General features: G+C 49.8%; 1 protein-coding gene across 2 annotated transcripts; it reads right to left on the bottom strand.

Moving 5' to 3' along the window:
- Positions 1 to 838: 838 nt before the first annotated feature.
- On the bottom strand, positions 839 to 17,584 carry LOC114247080 (uncharacterized). 2 transcript variants are annotated; one of them, XM_089737995.1, is made up of 5 exons: positions 16,249 to 17,584; positions 14,231 to 14,293; positions 12,535 to 12,567; positions 11,087 to 11,212; positions 839 to 2,618 (listed from the first exon to the last, which is right to left on the bottom strand). In XM_089737995.1, exons 3-5 carry the CDS (start codon positions 12,556 to 12,558, stop codon positions 2,397 to 2,399), a joined length of 372 nt encoding a protein of 123 aa, XP_089594121.1. In that variant the 5' UTR covers positions 12,559 to 12,567; positions 14,231 to 14,293; positions 16,249 to 17,584; the 3' UTR covers positions 839 to 2,396. The 2 variants fall into 2 exon arrangements, with proteins under 2 accessions (XP_089594121.1, XP_089594120.1); XM_089737994.1 differs by having other exon boundaries at positions 16,575 to 17,581.
- Positions 17,585 to 19,809: the final 2,225 nt, after the last annotated feature.

Below are 19,809 nucleotides of genomic sequence, written 5' to 3'. Positions count from 1 at the left end.
GCATGGAGTGCCCCTCTACCTCCGCCGGCTAGTTGGCTCCTATTTGGAGGCCAGGTCGGTCGAATGTACCGGGTGCGGTGGGACCCTTCACCGTTTTCCGGTCGTGCGTGGTGTTCCACAGGGGTCGGTTCTTGGACCCCTCTTGTGGAACATCGGGTACGACTGGGTGCTGAGGGGTGCCCTCCTCCCGGGCCTCCGTGTTATTTGTTACGCGGACGACACTTTGGTCGTGGCCCGGGGGGATGATTATAGAGAGTCTGCCCGTCTCGCCACAGCGGGAGTGGCCCTCGTCGTCGGGAGGATAAAGAGACTGGGCCTCGACGTGGCGCTCAGTAAATCCGAGGCCTTGTGGTTTCACGGGCCGCGGAGAGCGCCACCTGTCGACGCCCACATCGTGGTTGGGGGCGTCCGGATAGGGGTCGGGGTGCAGTTAAGGTACCTCGGCCTCGTGTTGGACGGCCGGTGGGCTTTTCGTGCTCACTTTGCGGAGCTGGTCCCCCGGTTAATGAGGACGGCCGGTTCTTTGAACCGACTGCTCCCGAATATCGGGGGGCCGGATCAGGTTGTACGCCGCCTCTACGCTGGGGTGGTGCGATCGATGGCCCTGTACGGTGCGCCTGTATGGGCTGAGCCGCGCAATCGGGCTACTATGGCTCGGTTCCTGCGCCGGCCGCAGCGCACCGTTGCTATCAGGGTCATCCGTGGATATCGCACCGTCTCATTCGAGGCGGCGTGTGTGTTGGCGGGGACGCCGCCATGGGAGTTGGAGGCGGAGTCGCTCGCTGCCGACTATCGGTGGCGCAGTGAGCTTCGTGCTCTGGGCGTGGCGCGTCCTCCAAAAGTGAGCTGCGGGCGCGGAAGGCCCATTCTCGGCGGTCCGTGCTCGAATCGTGGTCGAGGCGGTTGGCCAACCCCACGTGGGGTCTACGGACCGTCGAGGCGGTTTACCCAGTGTTTTATGACTGGGTGAATCGTGGCCGAGGACGCCTCACCTTCCGTCTGGTGCAGGTGCTGACTGGGCACGGATGCTTCGGAAAGTACCTGCACCGGATAGGAGCTGAGCCGACGACGAGGTGCCACCATTGTGGACACGACCTGGACACGGCGGAGCATACGCTCGCTGTCTGCCCCGCATGGGAGGTGCAGCGCCGTGTCCTTGTCGCAAGATAGGACCAGACTTGTCGCTGCCTGGCGTCGTGGCGTCGATGCTTGGCGGCGACGAGTCTTGGAAGGCTATGCTCGACTTCTGCGAGTGCACCATCTCGCAGAAGGAGGCGGCGGGGCGAGTGAGGCAAAGCTCTCCTCACTACGCAGAAACCCGCCGCCGCCGAGCAGGGGGTCGGGACCGGGGTCCCGTCCGTAACCCGGCCCCCTAAGGGCTTCGGGCTCCACCCGCTTTGTGCGGGGAGCAACCTAGGCGTGGGGCGGCGTGGTAGGTCGCGTTCCCCCGACCGCTCCGGGGGAAGGTGTAGCGCGGCGCTATCAATCGGGCTCTTGGCCCGTCGACCGAGGGAACCGGCGGTCGTGTTGCTGGCGGCCGCCGGTCCGGCGTCTGGGGGACGGCGGGATGGATGTAATGTGCACTGCGTAAACCCTGTCCCGCCGTCTCAATAGCTCCGACTGGGTTCCCACCCGGTCCGGGGTAGGGCGCCGGCTGTGAGCGGCAGGAGTTTTTAGTGAGGTTCGACTCCCACATACCCCACCTGTGCGGGTGGGGATCCGGCGATTTTCTCCTGTGGAAAAAAAAAAAAAGTCGTCGTGGCCTAACGGATAAGACGTCCGGCGCATTCGTTTTGAGCGATGCACCGGTGTTCGAATCTCAGGCGGGTACCAATTTTTCTAATGCAATACGTACTCAACAAATGTTCACGACTGATTTCCACGGTGAAGGAATAACATCGTGTAATAGAAATGAAATCCGCAAATTTATAATTTGCGTAATTACTGGTGGTAGGACCTCTTGTGAGTCCACGCGGGTGGGTACCACCACCCTGCCTATTTCTGCCGTGAAGCAGTAATGCATTTCTGTTTGAAGGGTGGGGCAGCCGTTGTAACTATACCTGAGACCTTAGAACTTATATCTCAAGGTGGGTGGCGCCTTTACGTTGTGGATGTCTATGGGCTCAAGTTAACACCAGGTGGGCTGTGAGATCGTCCACCCATCTAAGCAACAAAAAAAAAGGAATTCTTCAGATTCTCTTCTGCTTTCAAAGCGTCAAAATCAAACAAACGAAACGAAACAAAACCACTAGATTCTGATGTAACAGCGATTGTTGTCAAAACTCATCAATCTGGCAATCAAAGTATTACGAAGCCGGAACTAACTACTTTTTGGAAATATTTCATTAATAGATAATAATAAAATAATCAAAACATAAATGCCTTTCAATCTACTATTAGACCTCACCGGGACTCGTGTATAATCCGAACGGTATCTTCGCTTGAGTCGACTTTATCTTGGCCTCGGACGTGTCCATCTTCTTGTTTAACTTCAGTAATACCATAGACATAAGAGCCATGTCCGTCGCAAAAAGCAGCCTCTTCAGATCCTTGATGTGGACGTCTATGAACGAGAAGAGCTTCTTCTGGGCGCTCTCGAGGATCTCACGGCGCTCGGTCTGTTTCAGTCAAATCTTAAATCTTAAGTTTTTAAATCGTTCTCCTTCATTTTTTAATTTAACAGTGTGAATTTAACGGTTAGAAAGTAACTCTCTATCTCTCTTCGATCGGTCCCTCACTGCTGAGGATCGTGACTCCGTCCGATTCCGTCAACCAGCTGTCTCCATCGATCCCACCCTGCAGCCCGGTGGAGTGCGTCGCTGACAGATACCCCCAGTTCCTCCGCTATTTGGTCCGACCATCGCTTGGGACCTCTACCTCTTTTTTTTTTTTTTTGGTCAGGAGGAAATCGCCGGACTTCCGCCCTCCCCTGGGGATGAAGGGCGGAGCATGTCAGAGTCGAACTGACTAAAACCTCCTGTCGCTCAACAACCAACGTCCAAACCTCGCATGAGACAGAACCCATGAAAAGGCAAAGGGGGGAAAGTGAAGCGTTTAGTGCGGAGCACATCTCTCCCATCACCCTCCCCCTCGGGACGCCGGACCGGTGGTCGTCGGCGCCACGACCACCAGCCCTCTCGGTCGGCAGGCTATCCGGAGCCCGCCTAGATGGCGCCGGTTAGAATGGGTTATCCTACGGAATACCCCGCTGGGTCAAAACCAGCGTGGGTCGAGGATAGCCGGCCTTCCATCACCCGGATGCTCTTGCGTAAAACGCGTGCAGAGCAGCTTGCACGTCGTCTTCTTAGGCCCCCTTTGCCGGTCCCCAGACCGACGTGTAAAGGGGACCCGAAACACTTAGAGGGCCAGGGCTTGGGCGATGTCCGCCTCCCTGGCCCCCGCTCGACGGCGGCGGGCTTGCGCGTCTCTCACGCGCCCCGCCGCCTCCTTCTGCGAGATGGTGCACTCGCAGAAGTCGAGCATCGCCTTCCACGACTCGTCGTCGCCGAGCATCGATGCCACAACACTGGGCAACGACAAGTCGTTTCCTATTTTTGCGACGAGGACACGGCGCCACCCCTCCCATGCGGGGCAGGCAACGAGCGTGTGCTCTGCCGTGTCCAAGTCGCAACCACAATGGTGGCACTCTGCCGTCGGCTCGGCTCCGATCCGGTGCAGGAACTCACCGAAGCAACCATGCCCAGTGAGCACCTGCGTGAGCCGGAAAGTGAGGCGTCCTCTGTCACGATTCACCCAGTCCACAAGGACTGGGCGAATCGCCTCGACGGTCCTACGACCAGCCGAAGGATCGGCCAGCCGCCTGGACCATGATTCCAGCACGGACCGCCGAGATTGGGCCCTCCGCGCTCTGACCACACTGGGGCTGGGGCGCGCCACGCCCCGGGCACGAAGGTCAGCCCGCCACTGATAGTCAGCGGCGAGCGCCTCCGCTTCCAGAACCCAAGGCGGCGTCCCAGCCAGTACACACGCCGCCTCGAAGGAGATGGTGCGATAGCCGCGGATGACCCTGACCGCGATGGTGCGTTGCGGCCGTTGCAGCAACTTTGCTACCCCCACGGCCAGGGACTGGCCCCACACGGGCGCCCCGTATAGGGCCATTGACCGCACCACCCCTGTATAGAGACGGCGCGTCACCTGGTCAGGCCCCCCGACGTTGGGCAGAAGCCGGCTTAACGCGCCGGCCACCCCCAACAAACGAGGGACCAGATTCTGAAAGTGAGCACGGAAGGTCCAACGACTGTCTAGAATGAGGCCGAGGTACTTCAACTGCACCCCGACCCCAATACGGACGCCTCCAACCACGATATGAGCATCGATAGGTGGCACTCTCCGGGGCCTGTGGAACCACATGGCCTCGGATTTACTGAGTGCCACGTCGAGGCCCAATCTCCTGATTTTGCCGACGACATGCGCCACCCCAACGGTAGCAAGACGGGCAGACTCAGCAAAACTCCCCCCCCGGGCCACGACCAACGTGTCGTCTGCGTAGCAGATTACACTCAGGCCCGGGAGGAGGGCACCTCTTAGCACCCAGTCATACCCGATATTCCACAAAAGAGGGCCGAGCACCGACCCCTGTGGAACACCGCGCACGACCGGGAATCGGTGCACGATCCCATCATGTCCGGTACACGTGACCGATCTGTCCTCTAAGTAGGAACCCACCAGCCGGCGAAGGTAGGGGGGCACTCCGTGTCTTTCCAGCGCCCCCCCTATCACGGACCAGGGCAGGGTGTTGAACGCATTGGCGATATCGAGTGATACCGCCAGGGCCACCCCGCCCCTGGAGACGGCCTCCTCCGAGAGGGCCCGCACGCGAAGGATCGCGTCTACGGTTGAGCGGCCCTCTCGGAAGCCATACTGTTCCGCCGACAGATCGGGTCCCACCCCGGCCAGATGCTGGATGATGCGGGCCGCCAGAATACGTTCCAGCAGCTTGCCCACCTCATCCAGCAACACGATGGGACGGTACCCGGCGGCGGTATCCGCCGGGCGCCCCTCCTTTCTCAACAGCACGAGTCTGCCCGTCCTCCACGATGAAGGAAACCGTCCCGACTCGAGGCAGGAGTTGTAAAGCCTCAAGAGTCGGTCCCCCAGGGCACCAAGAGCCAAGCCCCAAACCCGACCATGGACGCCGTCCGGGCCGGGTGCAGTGTCCTTCGCGCACATTTTGCGTACGGCCACACGGAGCTCCGCCCCCGTTATATGGGGCACCTCAGCAGGGACTTCACCGTCGTATTCCGGCGGCGCGTCCATAGCGGGAGCGATAAATCCCTCCCGCTCCTGCGGGAACAGCGCCAAGACGATGTCCCGCAGCTGCTGAGGCTGGAGACGCTCCGTGATCGGGGGGGCCCATGGGCGCATTTTATTGCGCACCATATGATAGGGCCGCCCCCACGGATCCTCATCCAGCGTCTCCAAGAGACCCTCCATGTGTTGGTTCTTGGCTCTTCTGATGGCCAGCTGCAATGCCCTCTGCGCGACGCGAAATGCGCCGTGCAGCCGGACCTCTTCCGCCGCGAATGCAACCGGATCATTGCGTCGCGGCAGGTGGCGGCGGCGATGCCTGGCGCACTCGCGCCTCGCCCGAACGCACTCCACGCGGAGTTGCGCAATTTCGGGCGACCACCAGTACGCCTGGCGATCAGGAAGTCGAGGGCCAATCCGGGGCATCGACGCATCACAAATGCGACACATCGTGTCCCGGAACCACCCTGCCTCGCCCTCGACCTCGACCGGGTGTGGACGCATGGGCGCCCACACCGCCACCATAGAGGCTTCCATCAGGAGCTCCTTATTCAGGCGCTTCAGTGCCCACTTGGGGAATGACCGGGACGCACCATGGGGGTGGTCCCTGTGGACGTCCGCGACTGCAGAGCGGGTGGAGAGATCAAACCGAATATATCGGTGATCTGACAGTGTCTCCGCCCCCTCCAAGACCCTCCAGTCGCGGATACGGCGCGCGATGGCCGGGCTCGCAAACGTAACGTCCACAATAGACTCGCCCTGCCACCGCACGCACGTCGCAACCGAACCTCTATTCAACAAACAGAGGCCGGTCACGTTCGCCCACCTCTCCATCAGCCTACCACGAGCGTCCGAGCGGGGGGAACCCCATGCGACAGACTTCGCATTGAGGTCCCCCGCGAGAATCACTGGACGGGGAGCGAGGCGGCGAGCAATCGCCCCGATCCCGCCCAGGAAATGCCCGAACTCGACAGTAGGCCTGTTTGGAGAGAAGTACGCCCCGATCACGACGGTCCCTTCCAACTGCACCGCGACGAAACCTTGGCCCCTGGTCACCATCGCCAGGGGGGGGATCGCCGCGTCTCTTCTTATGACTATGGCCGCCAGGCCGCCATCGTCCCCAAACCAGCAATCATTTGCCGGGGGAACGAAGTACGGCTCGGCGACCACAGCCACATCTATGGACCACTCCGCCATGCTCTGAGACAGCATGTCCTGAGCTCTGGCGGAGTGGTTCAGATTTCCTTGGAGGAAGCGATAGGTGCAGTCCATTACTGTTGGACTACATCCATCGCCCCCTCCCCTTCACCACTGCCCCCGCCCTCCGGCACCGGCGCCGCAGCGAGGATTACAGCGTTGGCCAGTGCTCCTCTGGCCAACCTTCTATTTTGCCGACGCTTTGACTTGCGGCGCCGGTTGCGTTCGGTATTATTACCGGACGAAAAGCACGCCTTGCCTCCCGTTCGGTGGCTTGCCGTGCGCCCGGCCGCAGCACACAGAGCGCAATGCGGGGCAGCCGTGCAGGACGCCGCTTTATGTCCCGGCTGGCCGCAGCGGAAACACAGACCACTGCGGTCAACCGAGCTGGTGCACCTGGCGAGGCCGTGTCCGGTGCTAAAGCACCGGAGGCATCGCCAGGCGCGTGGTTCAAGCAAGTGCACGTGGGCCGCTATCCAGCCCACGCGCAGCATGCCCGGATTTCCCGAAGGTCTCCCGGGAAGAGGAGCAGCCAGGGAGGCGGCCGCTTCCACCGGGCAACGCACCCACACCGAGCTGGCCCCGGTATAACCGCGGCGCGGCTCGCCTACTGTTATATTTTCCAGTGCGCATTTGCCCTGGGCAGCGACGGCAGCCGTCACCTCATCCCTGGTGGTGCAGTCGTCCAGGCCGGTTACCCTTAATTCGGCCATTTTTACCGGCCTGTGCACCCGTACCTCCTCCTCAGGCAGGACCATACGGAGCTTCGCCGCCAGACGCTCCGCGATGCCGGAACTATCGGCACCGGGACATTCTAGCAGCTTGGCCCCGTTGGCCGTCTGCCTGCAGCGGAGGCCCTCCTCCTCCGCCCCGATCTCGCCTAGGTCAACTGCCGCACGCGCCCGGGCAATGACATCTCTGTATGTCATGCCCTTGGCTTCAGCGGCTGGCAGTAGGGTAAGAACTACTGCCGCCGACCGAGGCGCGCGCGGCAACTTCTTTTTCTTCTTGTTTTTCTTGGCGGCTACAGGCGCTCGACCCTGTTGGGGTGCACCCTGAGCCACCGTGGCCGCCGGCGCTCTACTCGTTTGAGGAACTGCCGGTGGGGCCTTTTTGGTACCCCGCCGGGCCACCACGTTCCACCCCTCATCCATATCTGACGGGGGCGGAGGCAGCGGACGGGACTGGGGTGCTTGTAATGAGGGCTTCGCGTTAGCGCGACCCCCTCGTTTGGTTCTATCCCGTCCCGGGCCCGACCTGGTGACCGGAGCCCGTACGGGAGCAGGACGAGCGGCCAAAGCACCCGACACCGCCGGCCGCCTAGCGTCAGCCGAGGTAGAGACTTTCGCCTCGAGAGCCGCCAACCTGCCGCCCAGCCTTTCTACTACAGCCTGGATGGTGCGGCTGATGACCTCTTCCAGGCTGAAGTTTGTTGGTTGTAGCGGAGCCAACATCCGTGGTCCCGCGAGTGCTTGCTGTCGCTCGGCGGCGGTCATCTCCCTAGAGCGCGGTGACGGGAGACGCGGCCTCTGCTGTGCCACACGCGGTGGCGGCAGCACAGGCCATCGGTCGCCAGTCAGCGCCGGGGGACGGGGACCTCGAGGGGCTCCAGCGACCCAAGGCGTCGCTGCGCCATCATTGGGCTGCTGCTGTGCTTGAAGCTGTGCTCGAAGCCTCGAATTCTCCGCCATCAGCTGCACTACCTGGTCATTGGCAGAAGCAACCGAAGGCAGAACCTTCGAGACTTGCGAGACCACTACTCGCAGTTTACGGCCAGCGGCTTTGGTCTTGGTGCCGTTGGCCGCATATATTTTGATGGTCTTCATGGCCCTGTCTATGACCAAGGCAGGGTCCTGAAGGCCACCCTCTTCCTCCTCCGTCGTCTGCCCGTCCAGTGAGGCGACAGACATCGACACTGATGATGGCGCCGGTGACGGCGCGCCCCTTCTACGGGCGGGTCTTCCTTTAGGGGGTGGCATCTCCTCCGCAGCAGATGCCGCATCGGAGACTACCAGCACTTTCTCCGGCGGGGCATCCGCACCAGAGGACGATGCTGGCTCCCCTACCCCCTCACGAGAGAAAACTCGCCAGGATTTCCTCTTCCGCCTGATCTTCTTGGCGGCTGTCCCTTTCGGATCAACTGTTTCGCCGTCGCTGACGAGCGCAGAACGCGTCGAGCCAGCGCTGGCACACCTCGGTTCGACGGGTTTTCCGCTGCCCGTCGCACAGCCCCCTTCATCGTGGCATGCTTTGCCCCCCCCAGAATACGCGGGGCAGCGTGCTCCCACCGAGGTGGAAGCACGGAGGGATTCTCCACCTAAGGTGGTACCCTCCTGGGGTAATTTTTTTGTTAAGTCTGCCATCATTTGTGTTTTTCCTTTGATATTTAACCAGGGGTCGGTCCCCTGGGACGGCCCTCACGACTGGACTCCCTCCAGCCACTCATCTCATCACCGGGCACGTCACAAGCTTAAGATTAGGTCATTTTTTATAGAGGTTCGCATCCTCGCGGCCCCTGCTAGGCAGCGGCCCCCGTCTCCTACTCGGTACGGTACTCCTACTTCTACGAAGCCACGCCGGTAAACCGGTACCCCCCTCTGGAGGGTCTTCCCCTGTAGCCGCCAAGAGGCAGCCGGGGACATGGCGACCAGCGACCGGAAGGGAGTGCCCTCCGGTTCACTTCTCATCCACGTGGGTCTACCATTACTGACAGACCCACCCGTCTGACCACGTTGTGGCCACGCCGGCGTACCGGTACCCCCCTCTGGAGGGCCTTCCCCTTTAGCAGCCAGAGAGCCGCCGGGGACATGGCCTAGCTCCAAGAGGGCTCCAGAAGGGAGCCCTCTCCCTCTTCACGCACCCTTTGTCTAGCAAAGGTGGGAAACGGGAACACGGTGTGCAGTCTTCTTAGTTCGCGGCACCCCTGTGCAGACAACGCTGCTCCACGGTATCGGGGTGCACACTTAAGCCCCACCGCCGCGACAAGGCGAGACCACGTTGTGTGGGGACCTCTACCCCTAGGCCTTTTCCCCTCTATTTTACCGGTCACCACAAGGCGTTCCAAATTGCTGGTATCCCTACGTGCAACATGACCAAAATACAGCAATATTCTTTGTAGGCAGGTTGTGGATAGACGTTGAATCTTTTCTATTAATATAAAGTAACACCGAATCGAAAAGTTCTCATAAAAACAATTGAGAGTTTCAAGATGATCTTGCGTAAGTAAGTGCAAGTGGTCGATCTCCAAGCATAAAATCCTTGCCCTTTGATCATTCCCTGACTTAAATTACACTACGTTCCCATTCGCACTATCGCCCGCCATCGATTACACCTTACAAAGCATGGACAGACACTCATACTCAGTGACAGAATCAAAACGTACCTTACGATTTATCGCGGAGTTCAAACTATCTCCATACAGAATTTCTGCATAAATCTTTTTAATAGCTTAGGCGTGTAAAGGACTTATCGTCTTTATAATATTAGTATTAAGTTGTATTACACTCTCAATAATTCATGGCGAATAAATATGTCCTATGGGTGCCCTGTGTTTGTATGACGCCCTCAAGAAGGTGTCTCAATTCACCTCAATAAGGCCTGTAAACTTTGTCTGCTTTTTTTCCACAGGAGAAAATAGCTTTTTTTTGTTGCCCTTGTAGGCAAACGAGCATACGGCCCACGTGATGACTTCAGCAATGCCAGGGGTAGAGCCAAGCCGCTGCCTACCGCTAAAAGCTGACGCGCGGTTGGGGTATGTGGGAGTTGAACCTCACTAAAAACTCCTGCCGCTCACAGCCGGCGCAATACCCCAGAACGGACCGGAGCCCAGTCGGGGCTGGTGAGACGGCGCGACAGGGTTGACGCAGAGCATATTACATCCATCCCGCCGTCCCACAGACCCCGGACTGGCGGCCGCCGGCGACACGACCACCGAATCCCGAACTTTGTCTGCTTTAGTGTCATTTAGAGTAAGAACACACATGCAGTGAGAGCCTCCTTCTGTTTACCCTTATCTCACCATAGGGAGTTGGTGCAGCGGCTCCTCTTTTTCCATTAAGGCCTATCAAACGTCATATTACCACTCACACCCTTCTCTCGCATATCCTGTTTCACACAATCCATCCAAGTCTTTTTAAGGGCCCCCTAGAAAACACATCCATTGGTATTGACACTATTAACATGGTACCAATTTTGGTGGCCGTAGTACGCACTCGGAGGCTTTACTGGTGGTAGGTTGTTAGTCCGCACGGGTAGGTACCAACATCCTGCTTATATCTGCCGTGAAGCAGTAATGCGTTTCGGTTTGAAGGGTGGGGAAGCCGTTTTAACCATATTGAGACCTTACAACTTATATCTTAAGGTGGGTGGCGCATTTACGTTTTAGATGTCTATGGGCTCCAGTAGCCACTCAACACCAGGTGGGCTGTGAGCTCGTCCACCCAACTAAGCAATAAAAAACAATTGCCACCAGCTGCTGTCGCCACATTGCCTATATCTGCTGCAGAGTCCTCATATGTCCCGACACATAAATCCAAGTCGTAATGACTATGATATAACAAAACCCCTTGTTCCCTATCTCATTATCATCAGTCCGTATGCAGCGCGAGACCGGAATACGTACAGGATTGTGTGGCTCCTTAATTCTTCCGTTCATGTAACTGTAGTATTCTTGGAGGCGTTCAAATTTCTCGTCGCCGTAGCTTTCACGAGGGTCCACTTCCTTGCTGCTCGGCATATTGTAGGGTTTCTGTGTTTCAATCAAGCACAGCACAGTTATTTAAATCGTTGTTAAATCGCCAAAAAAACGGTCCTATAGCCCTTGTAGTCAGACGAGCACAAGGCCGACCTGATAGTGAGTGGTTACCATCGCTTATGGATGTGATAATGGAATATCTATACTTTACGAAAAATTGTCTTTGTCAGCATTCCTTTTTTGATTGCTTAGATGTTTTTGTTTTTTTTATTTTTTTTATTGCTTAGATGTGTGGACGAGCTCACAGCTCACCTGGTGTTAAGTGGTTACTGGAGCCCATAGACATCTACAGCGTAAATGCGCCACACACCTTGAGATATAAGTTCTAAGGTCTCAGTATAGTTAAAACGGCTGCCCCGCCCTTCAAACCGAAACGCATTACTGCTTCACGGCAGAAATAGGCGGGGCGGTGGTACCTACCCATGCGGCCTCACAAGAGGTCCTACCACCAGTAAAAAACCACCCACATTAAGACATGAGTTCTAAGTCTCAGCTTTATAGTACAACAGCTGCGTCACCCTTCAAACCGAAACGCATTACTGCTTCACAGTAGAAATAGGCAGGGTGCTTGTACCCATGCGTACCAGTATAGTGGTAGGGCGTCTCGTGAATCAAAAGAGACAGTATGTGGTCCCATACTTACTTTATAATCACATGTTTCAAAAGTACAGTTGTTATTTGTTTGTTTAAAATATAATACACTTCGACGTGTCTTTGTAAAGGGTCAGTTGACAGTGACACGCCGGTTTTAAGGGTGGGGGTCTCCTCAAAGTGGGTGGTGGCATTCAAGTCGTGATAACTATGGTACCGGTAATGCCGCGTGAATTCTGAGTCAGGCATTAAAAACTTAAAAAAAATAAAAAAAAAATTGCTTTTTAAGAAAATCAACTAATAATTGGTAAGTAGCAGAAAAACTTAAAGACAGTGGTAGTAAAAATGCAAATTAAAAGTCCAACTTTGAAATGACTCGTTGCCTCAAGATAACCGGAGCAGCCGGGGCCTTGAACTATACTGAGAACTTAGAACTTATTTAATATATCTCAATGTGGGTGGCGCACTTACCCTATAGATATCTGTGGGCTCCAGTAACCACTTAACACCAGGGGGGGCTGTGAGCTCGTCCAGCCATCGAAGAAAAAAATAATAATAATAATAATGTGCGCGCGCAATGGAGTCTAATCGCTATCACATTTATGATGTCGAAGCCAACCATAATACTGGTTGCACCAGAGATGACGTCACTTTCCCAGGACTTAATACAAACGAACCATCAAAGCTAAAGATGTAAAATTGTTTATTTTAAATAAAATACTAACCGAATCGACTGTAGGAAACGACATTCGTGCTAGCTGAAAGGAAAAAAAACATGGTTTTCGTTGAAATAGGCATACTAAAGAGGGTATAAGGGCTGATCTCTAATTTGACCTTGATCCGGCGGCTACCAAGCTTCACCGGACTACCCGCTGCGCCAATCTGAAGATTTCTTCAAAATTTCATCCGCCGTTTTGGAGTCCATATTATGAAATACAGTCACACCTGGATAAGCGAGAGTTCAAGGGAGCACAATCTCATTCTCGCTTATAGAGGTTTCTCACTAACCCGAGTTTCTCGCTAATGCTCCCTCTGAATTTCATTTCGCGATTTTCCGGATTCAAACGCATTCACTATTTTAAGTTTATCACTTAATGACAGTACTTTAATTTTCCGTTTTGACATGATGCAGAACAGAACTTTCCTTCGCAATTGATTAACGATAAATTGAGTAAGTCCAACAAACAGGACGGTACACAGGCACATGTGTCCATTCGAAAAGAATTCGATAAAATAACAACGTTATTTAGTTCCACGAAATAGAATAAGTTCAATATTGACGAGAAAACCATACAAAAACAATGGAAGGAAGTTCCAAAAGTTAAGAAAGAGTCATAAAATAGCAGATGTTAAATTTGTAATATGTTTTTTTATTTGTTCCTCCTAAATAATATAAATAAATAAAGCTCGACTGTCGCTTATAGAGGTATAGATAAGTAACAGTCTCACTTACGGAGGTCCATGAGGGAAAAACGACTCTCTCTTACAGAGGTTTCTGTTTCTCGCTAATAAAGGTTTTGGGAGCTTAAAATGACGGGTCCTGGCTATTACTCTCACTTATAGAGTTTTCTCACTTACCCAGGTTTGACTGTATATATATCGACGTCTGAAAGGCAAACGTGACTAAGCGACAATAACTGCTTTGTACATAAATGATAGGCAATAACCATATTCGATGCGCAAAAAAAATATATTTCTAGGTCTATTAAAATCATTTCAATCCTACAGCTAGATCCGTTAAAATATATATATTTTTAAGTATTTCAACTTTAAATTAGTCTACTGTAAAGTTTACGCATTGTCGCTTAGCCACGTTTGCCTTTCAAGCGTCGATATATACAGGGTGTCCCAGAACTCAACTTTAAGCCGAAACGGGGTGACAGGATTAATTGTAACCATCATGAGAAAAATCAGAAAAAATCTATCCCATGCAGTTTGGAAATTATGGGCATTTAAGAAAAACTTAGAAATTTGGTCAAACTACAACCATTTTTCGGTTATTGTGGTTAATTTATTATTATTTTTGTTTATTTAAACTTTGGAACCGTAACCCTAAATAGCATTTCTAGAACCACAGTCAAAAATAATGACACAACTGCCCCAAGTTTTCTAGGAATTAAGACTATTTGTTAAACTATGAATCTAAAATTTTCAAAATTTGTCGACTTTTAAAGGACCTCCTGTAAAAAAAAAGTACTAAAGTGCCTTGGCAAGTGCCATTAAAAGTTTGCGCATTTAATCAGAATTTTAAAACGGTAATACTTGTTAGTTTCATACTTAAAAAAAACTAGTAAAAAAATAAAAACCTCGAGTAACCCGATTTTTGCTAAACCATTTTCCCATTAACCCATAGTTCAAATATTTTTTATTCGCAAAAGCTCTTGCGCAAGCCGCAAACGTAAGCCAATAATGTATACTTACTAATTGTAATGGTGACAAATCATTGGCACTGCCAGTGGTGAACGGTGCGATGAATATTAGTATCTGAAAATTAGTAAGATAAATACTTACTCTGTACGCCTCTACGCGAGATGGTCGTAAAGATTAGTCGGGTTAAAAATATCATGGTTATTCTTTTTATTGCCTTTGTACACAGACGAGCATACGGCCCACCTGATGGTAAGTGGTTACCGTCGCCCGTGGACATCAGCAATGCCAGGGGCAGGGCCAAGTCGCTGCCTACCATTAAAATAAGCTCTTTCGACAATGATTCCAGTACCTTAGCCCTTATCCTAGTAATTACGCAATTAATAACTTAAATGGTTTTGATTTTTATTACACGATGCTATTCCTTTATCGTGGAAGTCATTCGTGAGCATGTGTTAAGTATAGATTTCGATCCTGATTATCAGTTAGGCCACGACGACTTTTGAAAGTTCACTAAATTAACGTCACTGGTTTTAAAGGTTTCAGTCCCAGACGCTATTGAAAAAACACTGTCGAAGAATCTCGGACACCGTGACTGCGTATTTTCTATACCTATGTATACAATTGCGCCGTTTGGTATTTCCCGACATAAAATTAAACAAGCAATATCTCGCTGCATGGGACTTAAACGCATACCCGATCCGGCGGACCGAATGGTAAACAGTCGACGTCGCCCTAAACACGTCATTACGGATCCTCCCGATCCACAAACGGTGCCTTTAGGTACCTCAAGCACCGATCACCGTTCTCGTCGAGCCCGTCGCTTGCTCTCAAACGTTTAACTGGATAGAGTAAGAGCTCCTTATTCTCGCTTCCTTTATTCGCCTTTTCACTACTCGCTGATTTAAAAAAAACGCAACCCAATTCCTATGTTCGCAGCTGAAGACAGCTCTTTATTCGCGGATCTAATCAGTACGTCGGTGCATACACATTGATAAAAATGAATGTAGGTATCCTACCGAATATCCTTTGTAAATGCGCTTTACCGTGTATTCGCAGCGTAACTATACTTGAGACCTTAGAACTTATATCTCAAGGTGGGTGGCGCATTTACGTTGCAGATGTCTATGGGCTCCAGTAACCACTTAACACAAGGTGGGCTGTGAGCTCGTCCACCCATCCTAGCAATAAAAAAAAACGACAAAATTTACCCCGCGAATAAATAGCTTTTACTGTATATAAATTATTGGAAATTCGGTTTTAAGAATAATCCCGTACACTTAACTAGAGTTTGAAGATATTAAAACACTCACAATGCATATAATTTTATTGTTATTTGCCAACATCGCGTTGTTCACCGCGTCTTTCTAACCACAATATTAAATGTTTCGAAAAATCTGATATTTAATTGGTTAGTTAAATTTTCACAAATTGCCGCCATTTTGTTCAATTTACAACTTTATTTGAGTTTTTATCGATGTTATTATTACGAGTTAAAACAATGTTGTTTGATGAAGCTATTAGTGACATACGTGATTCGTTTTAGTAATGAAACAATCAGAATTCCGCTACACATTGCGAAATATGGATTACATAAGGAAATAATCTAGGTATGTGAACGACAGAGGCTGGTTCCGTGGTTTTTAAAATGATGATGTCAGCGTTTTTGACGCCCTCCTCTCCCATCTCTCTCATCATTATCATTGCCTTTTTTTATTTTATTTTTTTTATTGCTTAGATGGGTGGACAAGCTCACAGCCCACCTGGTTTTAAGTGGTTACACCTCGAGATATAAGTTCTAAGGTCTCAAGTATAGTTACGACGGCTGCCAAGCCCTTCAAACCGAAACGCATTACTGCTTCACGGCAGAAATAGGCAGGGCGGTGGTACCTACCCGCGCGGACTCACAAGAGGTCCTACCACCAGTAATGCCTTCCATAGTGACAGTAATTAAGACTCACTTTTCTAATGAATTCCATTTATTGCTTTTCAAGTGTACAACGATTAAAACTGAGAGACACGTTCCATTCGACAGCTCGAGTTTAAATGTTTTGTGCTTCTTATTTTCCTACCTATGCTGATATCCTTGAGAGGTTATTTCAGCTTCGCCTTGACGTGTAAGTGAGCTCACGAGGCTCAAACCGGGAGTGTGGCTAACACTGGCCCCAACAAGAGCAGTGCTTCGTAGAATCTACCACCGGAACGGAAACGCGACCCACTGAGAAGATCCGACGAGAAACTCAGTGGGCTGTGTCTATTGGTTAATTTACTCGTCGAGCCCTTCGTCGCAAGCGACGGGTTTGACATGAACGATGACCGGTGCTTGAGGTACCTAAAAGCACCGTTAATGGATTGGAGGATCCGTAATTACGTTTTTAGGGCGACGTCGACTGTTTACCATTCAGTCCACCGGTTCGGATATGAAAAATCCCGAAGAGGCGGCGTCACAAGTTTCTAAGCTCCAAATTCAAAACTGTTGTGGGGTTTATTGGGAGATGAATGACGAAGTGTGTGTTGCGTTGTTTTTTGCGTGTTGTCTGTCCTCCATAAACCTCATCGGAGCGGTCAAAAAAACACTACTTATAATAACATCGACGCTTGAAAGGCAAACGTGACTAAGCGAGAATAACTGCTTTGTACATAAATGATAGGCAATAACCATATTCGATGCGCAAAAAATATATATTTCTAGATCTATTAAAATCATTTCAATCCTACAGCTAGATTCGTTAAAATAGATTTTCTTTCAGGTACCTATTTCAACTTTAAATGAGTCTACTGTAAAGTTCACGCACTGTTGCTTGGTCACGTTTGCCTTTCAAGCGTCGACATGTTTATTCGCGTCAGCGACCGCAGTGGATCGCTGCACGTTAACCACTGCTTGACTAACGTATGTTGCTCATTACTAGACATGTGTAAGTAATGCGAGTGATATTACTCCGGTAATATTACTCTACGATGTAATGCAACATCACACATTACGCGAAGGAAACAAACATCACACTATCACCCACAGAACACTATTACTTCTAGCGAAGCTATCACCCAACATGTTTCTTTCTTTGTCGTGTAATGTTGCTTGATACACGAACGGAACCGAGCGAGCGAGACAGACCGATCTACGCAAAATAAATGAGCAAGCGACACGGAATTATTCCTAGTGATTTTGAACCGTATGCCCTGGCCGCTAGGTACATTTTTATACCTATGGTACGTCTGAATTTTAATATAGGTATTTGTGTTTATATTTTTCATGGGCCAGCCGGTAGCTCCCCGCAAGTAGTTACTTAATATTTTATTCGCAACTTTTGTAAAATCGCTAGTCGCTCGTAATTGTTTAGTAATATTTCATATTAATTTTTGTGTTTGAATTACTTAAGCACTTGTTTGAAGATTTATTATTTGTTTTAATGCGTGTTTAATAAGTGAAATAAAGAATGGCGTCTAAATGAAAGTACAGTCCTCTTTGGATGCATTTTGAGGAGACCGCGCCGAAACAATGCGTCTACTGCTCTCGTATATTAATATTATCGTCGAGCTCAATTAATTAAAAAATAAAATTATTATATTATTAAATAAGTCAATCTCTGTCAAGTAATATAACAGTGTATTACAATACAAAGTATGAACACATCACTTAAGTAATGATTCGGGTGTATAGATACAATGTATTCGTCACAGTATCTATTGAACGCACCGAGTAATGTTAAGAGTGATGTGTAATGTTTTCGAGTAATATCACCTGTCTGTAAAAGTGATGTCATATCACATTACATTGAGGAGTGCTGTTTTGCGCAAGTCTACTCATTACTATAAATGCGTAGTAAGCTAAGCGGGGCGGGGTATCATTCCCCTACACTGTGTTGAAAATAACAAGGCGCTCATCCATAAAATAACAACATAAACTATTCTAATAAGATAAACTAACGTAAACGCACCTATTACCGCCAGTTTAAGCCCGGTTCAGATTGATAAGTAAAAAATAAGCAGTTGTTCAATCACTAACCCCGAGGCCCGCTCCGCGCCCCCGCAAGGGGACGCGACGACCCCACGACGCGTTCAATCACTGGCTTTTTCATTTTTTTTTGACGGTTCCGAAGATAACTCTTTTTTTTAATGCAATTAAGGATCAACTAGCAAAAATAAATAAATAAAAGTAAAAAATAAAAAAAATTATGGGAAGGGCCATATTCCTATTACCCATCCAATGCATGGGGTGTGTTCCTATTACCGTTTTTTTGGCAACAGAATTATGTCTGTTATATAAAAATTATAGTTTCAGTTTAATTTTTTATATGAAGCAACAGTACTTTAATTATTAAATCACAATTCGCTTAATAATCTCTTAAAAATAATCTAAACGTAATCAATACTGATGGCACAGGTAGGGGTAAAAACCCACAGGATTTCATGGTCAGCAGAAACATTAATCAATACAGTTAAACATTTTCATCATTGAAGACTCGAGTCTCCAATACGATTCGAGTCTCAATACCTCTATGGTGCTTCATTGTACAATGACTCGTTTTGTCTTGGGACACAAAAAGAATCCAGTTTCGTTGCAATTAAAACTTCTAGCAAAAGAATTGTTGAGTACTTGGTTTTATTCAAAATGGCCTTGTAGTATTTTCTTTCACTTCATTTCTATACGTTGGCAAATTTTGGACAACTCTTTATTGACATTGTGGGATGGCTTTGATGAAATTTTGAAGCCAGTGTCTTCCTGGCACTCCGTCTTTAATTGGGTGTGGGAGATTTAATGTTTCGACTAATTTTGACACTGTCTCCAATAGCTGGCTTTTTTACAGGAAAATAGTGAATTCAGTCTATTATAAATAAATTAATTAATTAATTAATTGGCGTTCTTCATCCTTAGTGAAAACGGTTTGAACTCCATAATATTCTTCAGTGTACTTGTGATATTTCTTGTTCCGAAGAGTTGTTCAAGGAGTTGTCTCTTCGAGGTTTCATATACATTAATTTGCTTCAATTTTTTTTTTTATTGCTTGGATGGGTGAACGAGCTCACAGCCCACCTGGTTAAATGATTACTGTAGCCCATAAACATCTATGACGTAAATGCGCCACCCACCTTGAGATATAAGTTCTAAGGTCTCAGTATACTTACAATATAATAGTTAGTCATAGTTAATGGCCATCAATGCAGAGTCAAGTTGACTAGCTACAGGTATATTGTTTACGTCTTGGTGGTTCCATGTTTCTGAAACAAATTTATCTATCAAGTCGAATATATGTTATAAGTAAATAATATTTTTCAATACACTCAAGTGGAAGTCAATAGGTAATTTTTAATACAGTTTTTTTTTTTTTCAGTAATGAGTTGCTGTTTTATTTTATTTTTGCTATAAATTTTAAATTTTTAGCGATAATGTAATCTTAATTACATTAATTATATTTACGTAGTACTAAAAATTAATAAAATATACTAACACACTTGTGGTAGGACCTCTTGTGAGTCCGCGCGGGTAGGTACTACCTATTTCTGTCGTGAAGCAGTAATGCGTTTCGGTTTGAAGAGTGGGGTGGCCGTTGTGACTATAAACTGAGATCTTAGAACTTGTATCTCACGCTTTATATAAAATTGAACTAAAAAATAGAAAATAAATTTTAATA

This window comes from Bombyx mandarina, chromosome 24, assembly GCF_030267445.1.
Source record: "Bombyx mandarina strain Sakado chromosome 24, ASM3026744v2".
Lineage (NCBI taxonomy): Eukaryota > Metazoa > Arthropoda > Insecta > Lepidoptera > Bombycidae > Bombyx > Bombyx mandarina.
The sequence above is the reverse complement of the archived record's forward strand: the minus strand, read 5'-3'. Positions and strand labels throughout refer to the sequence as shown.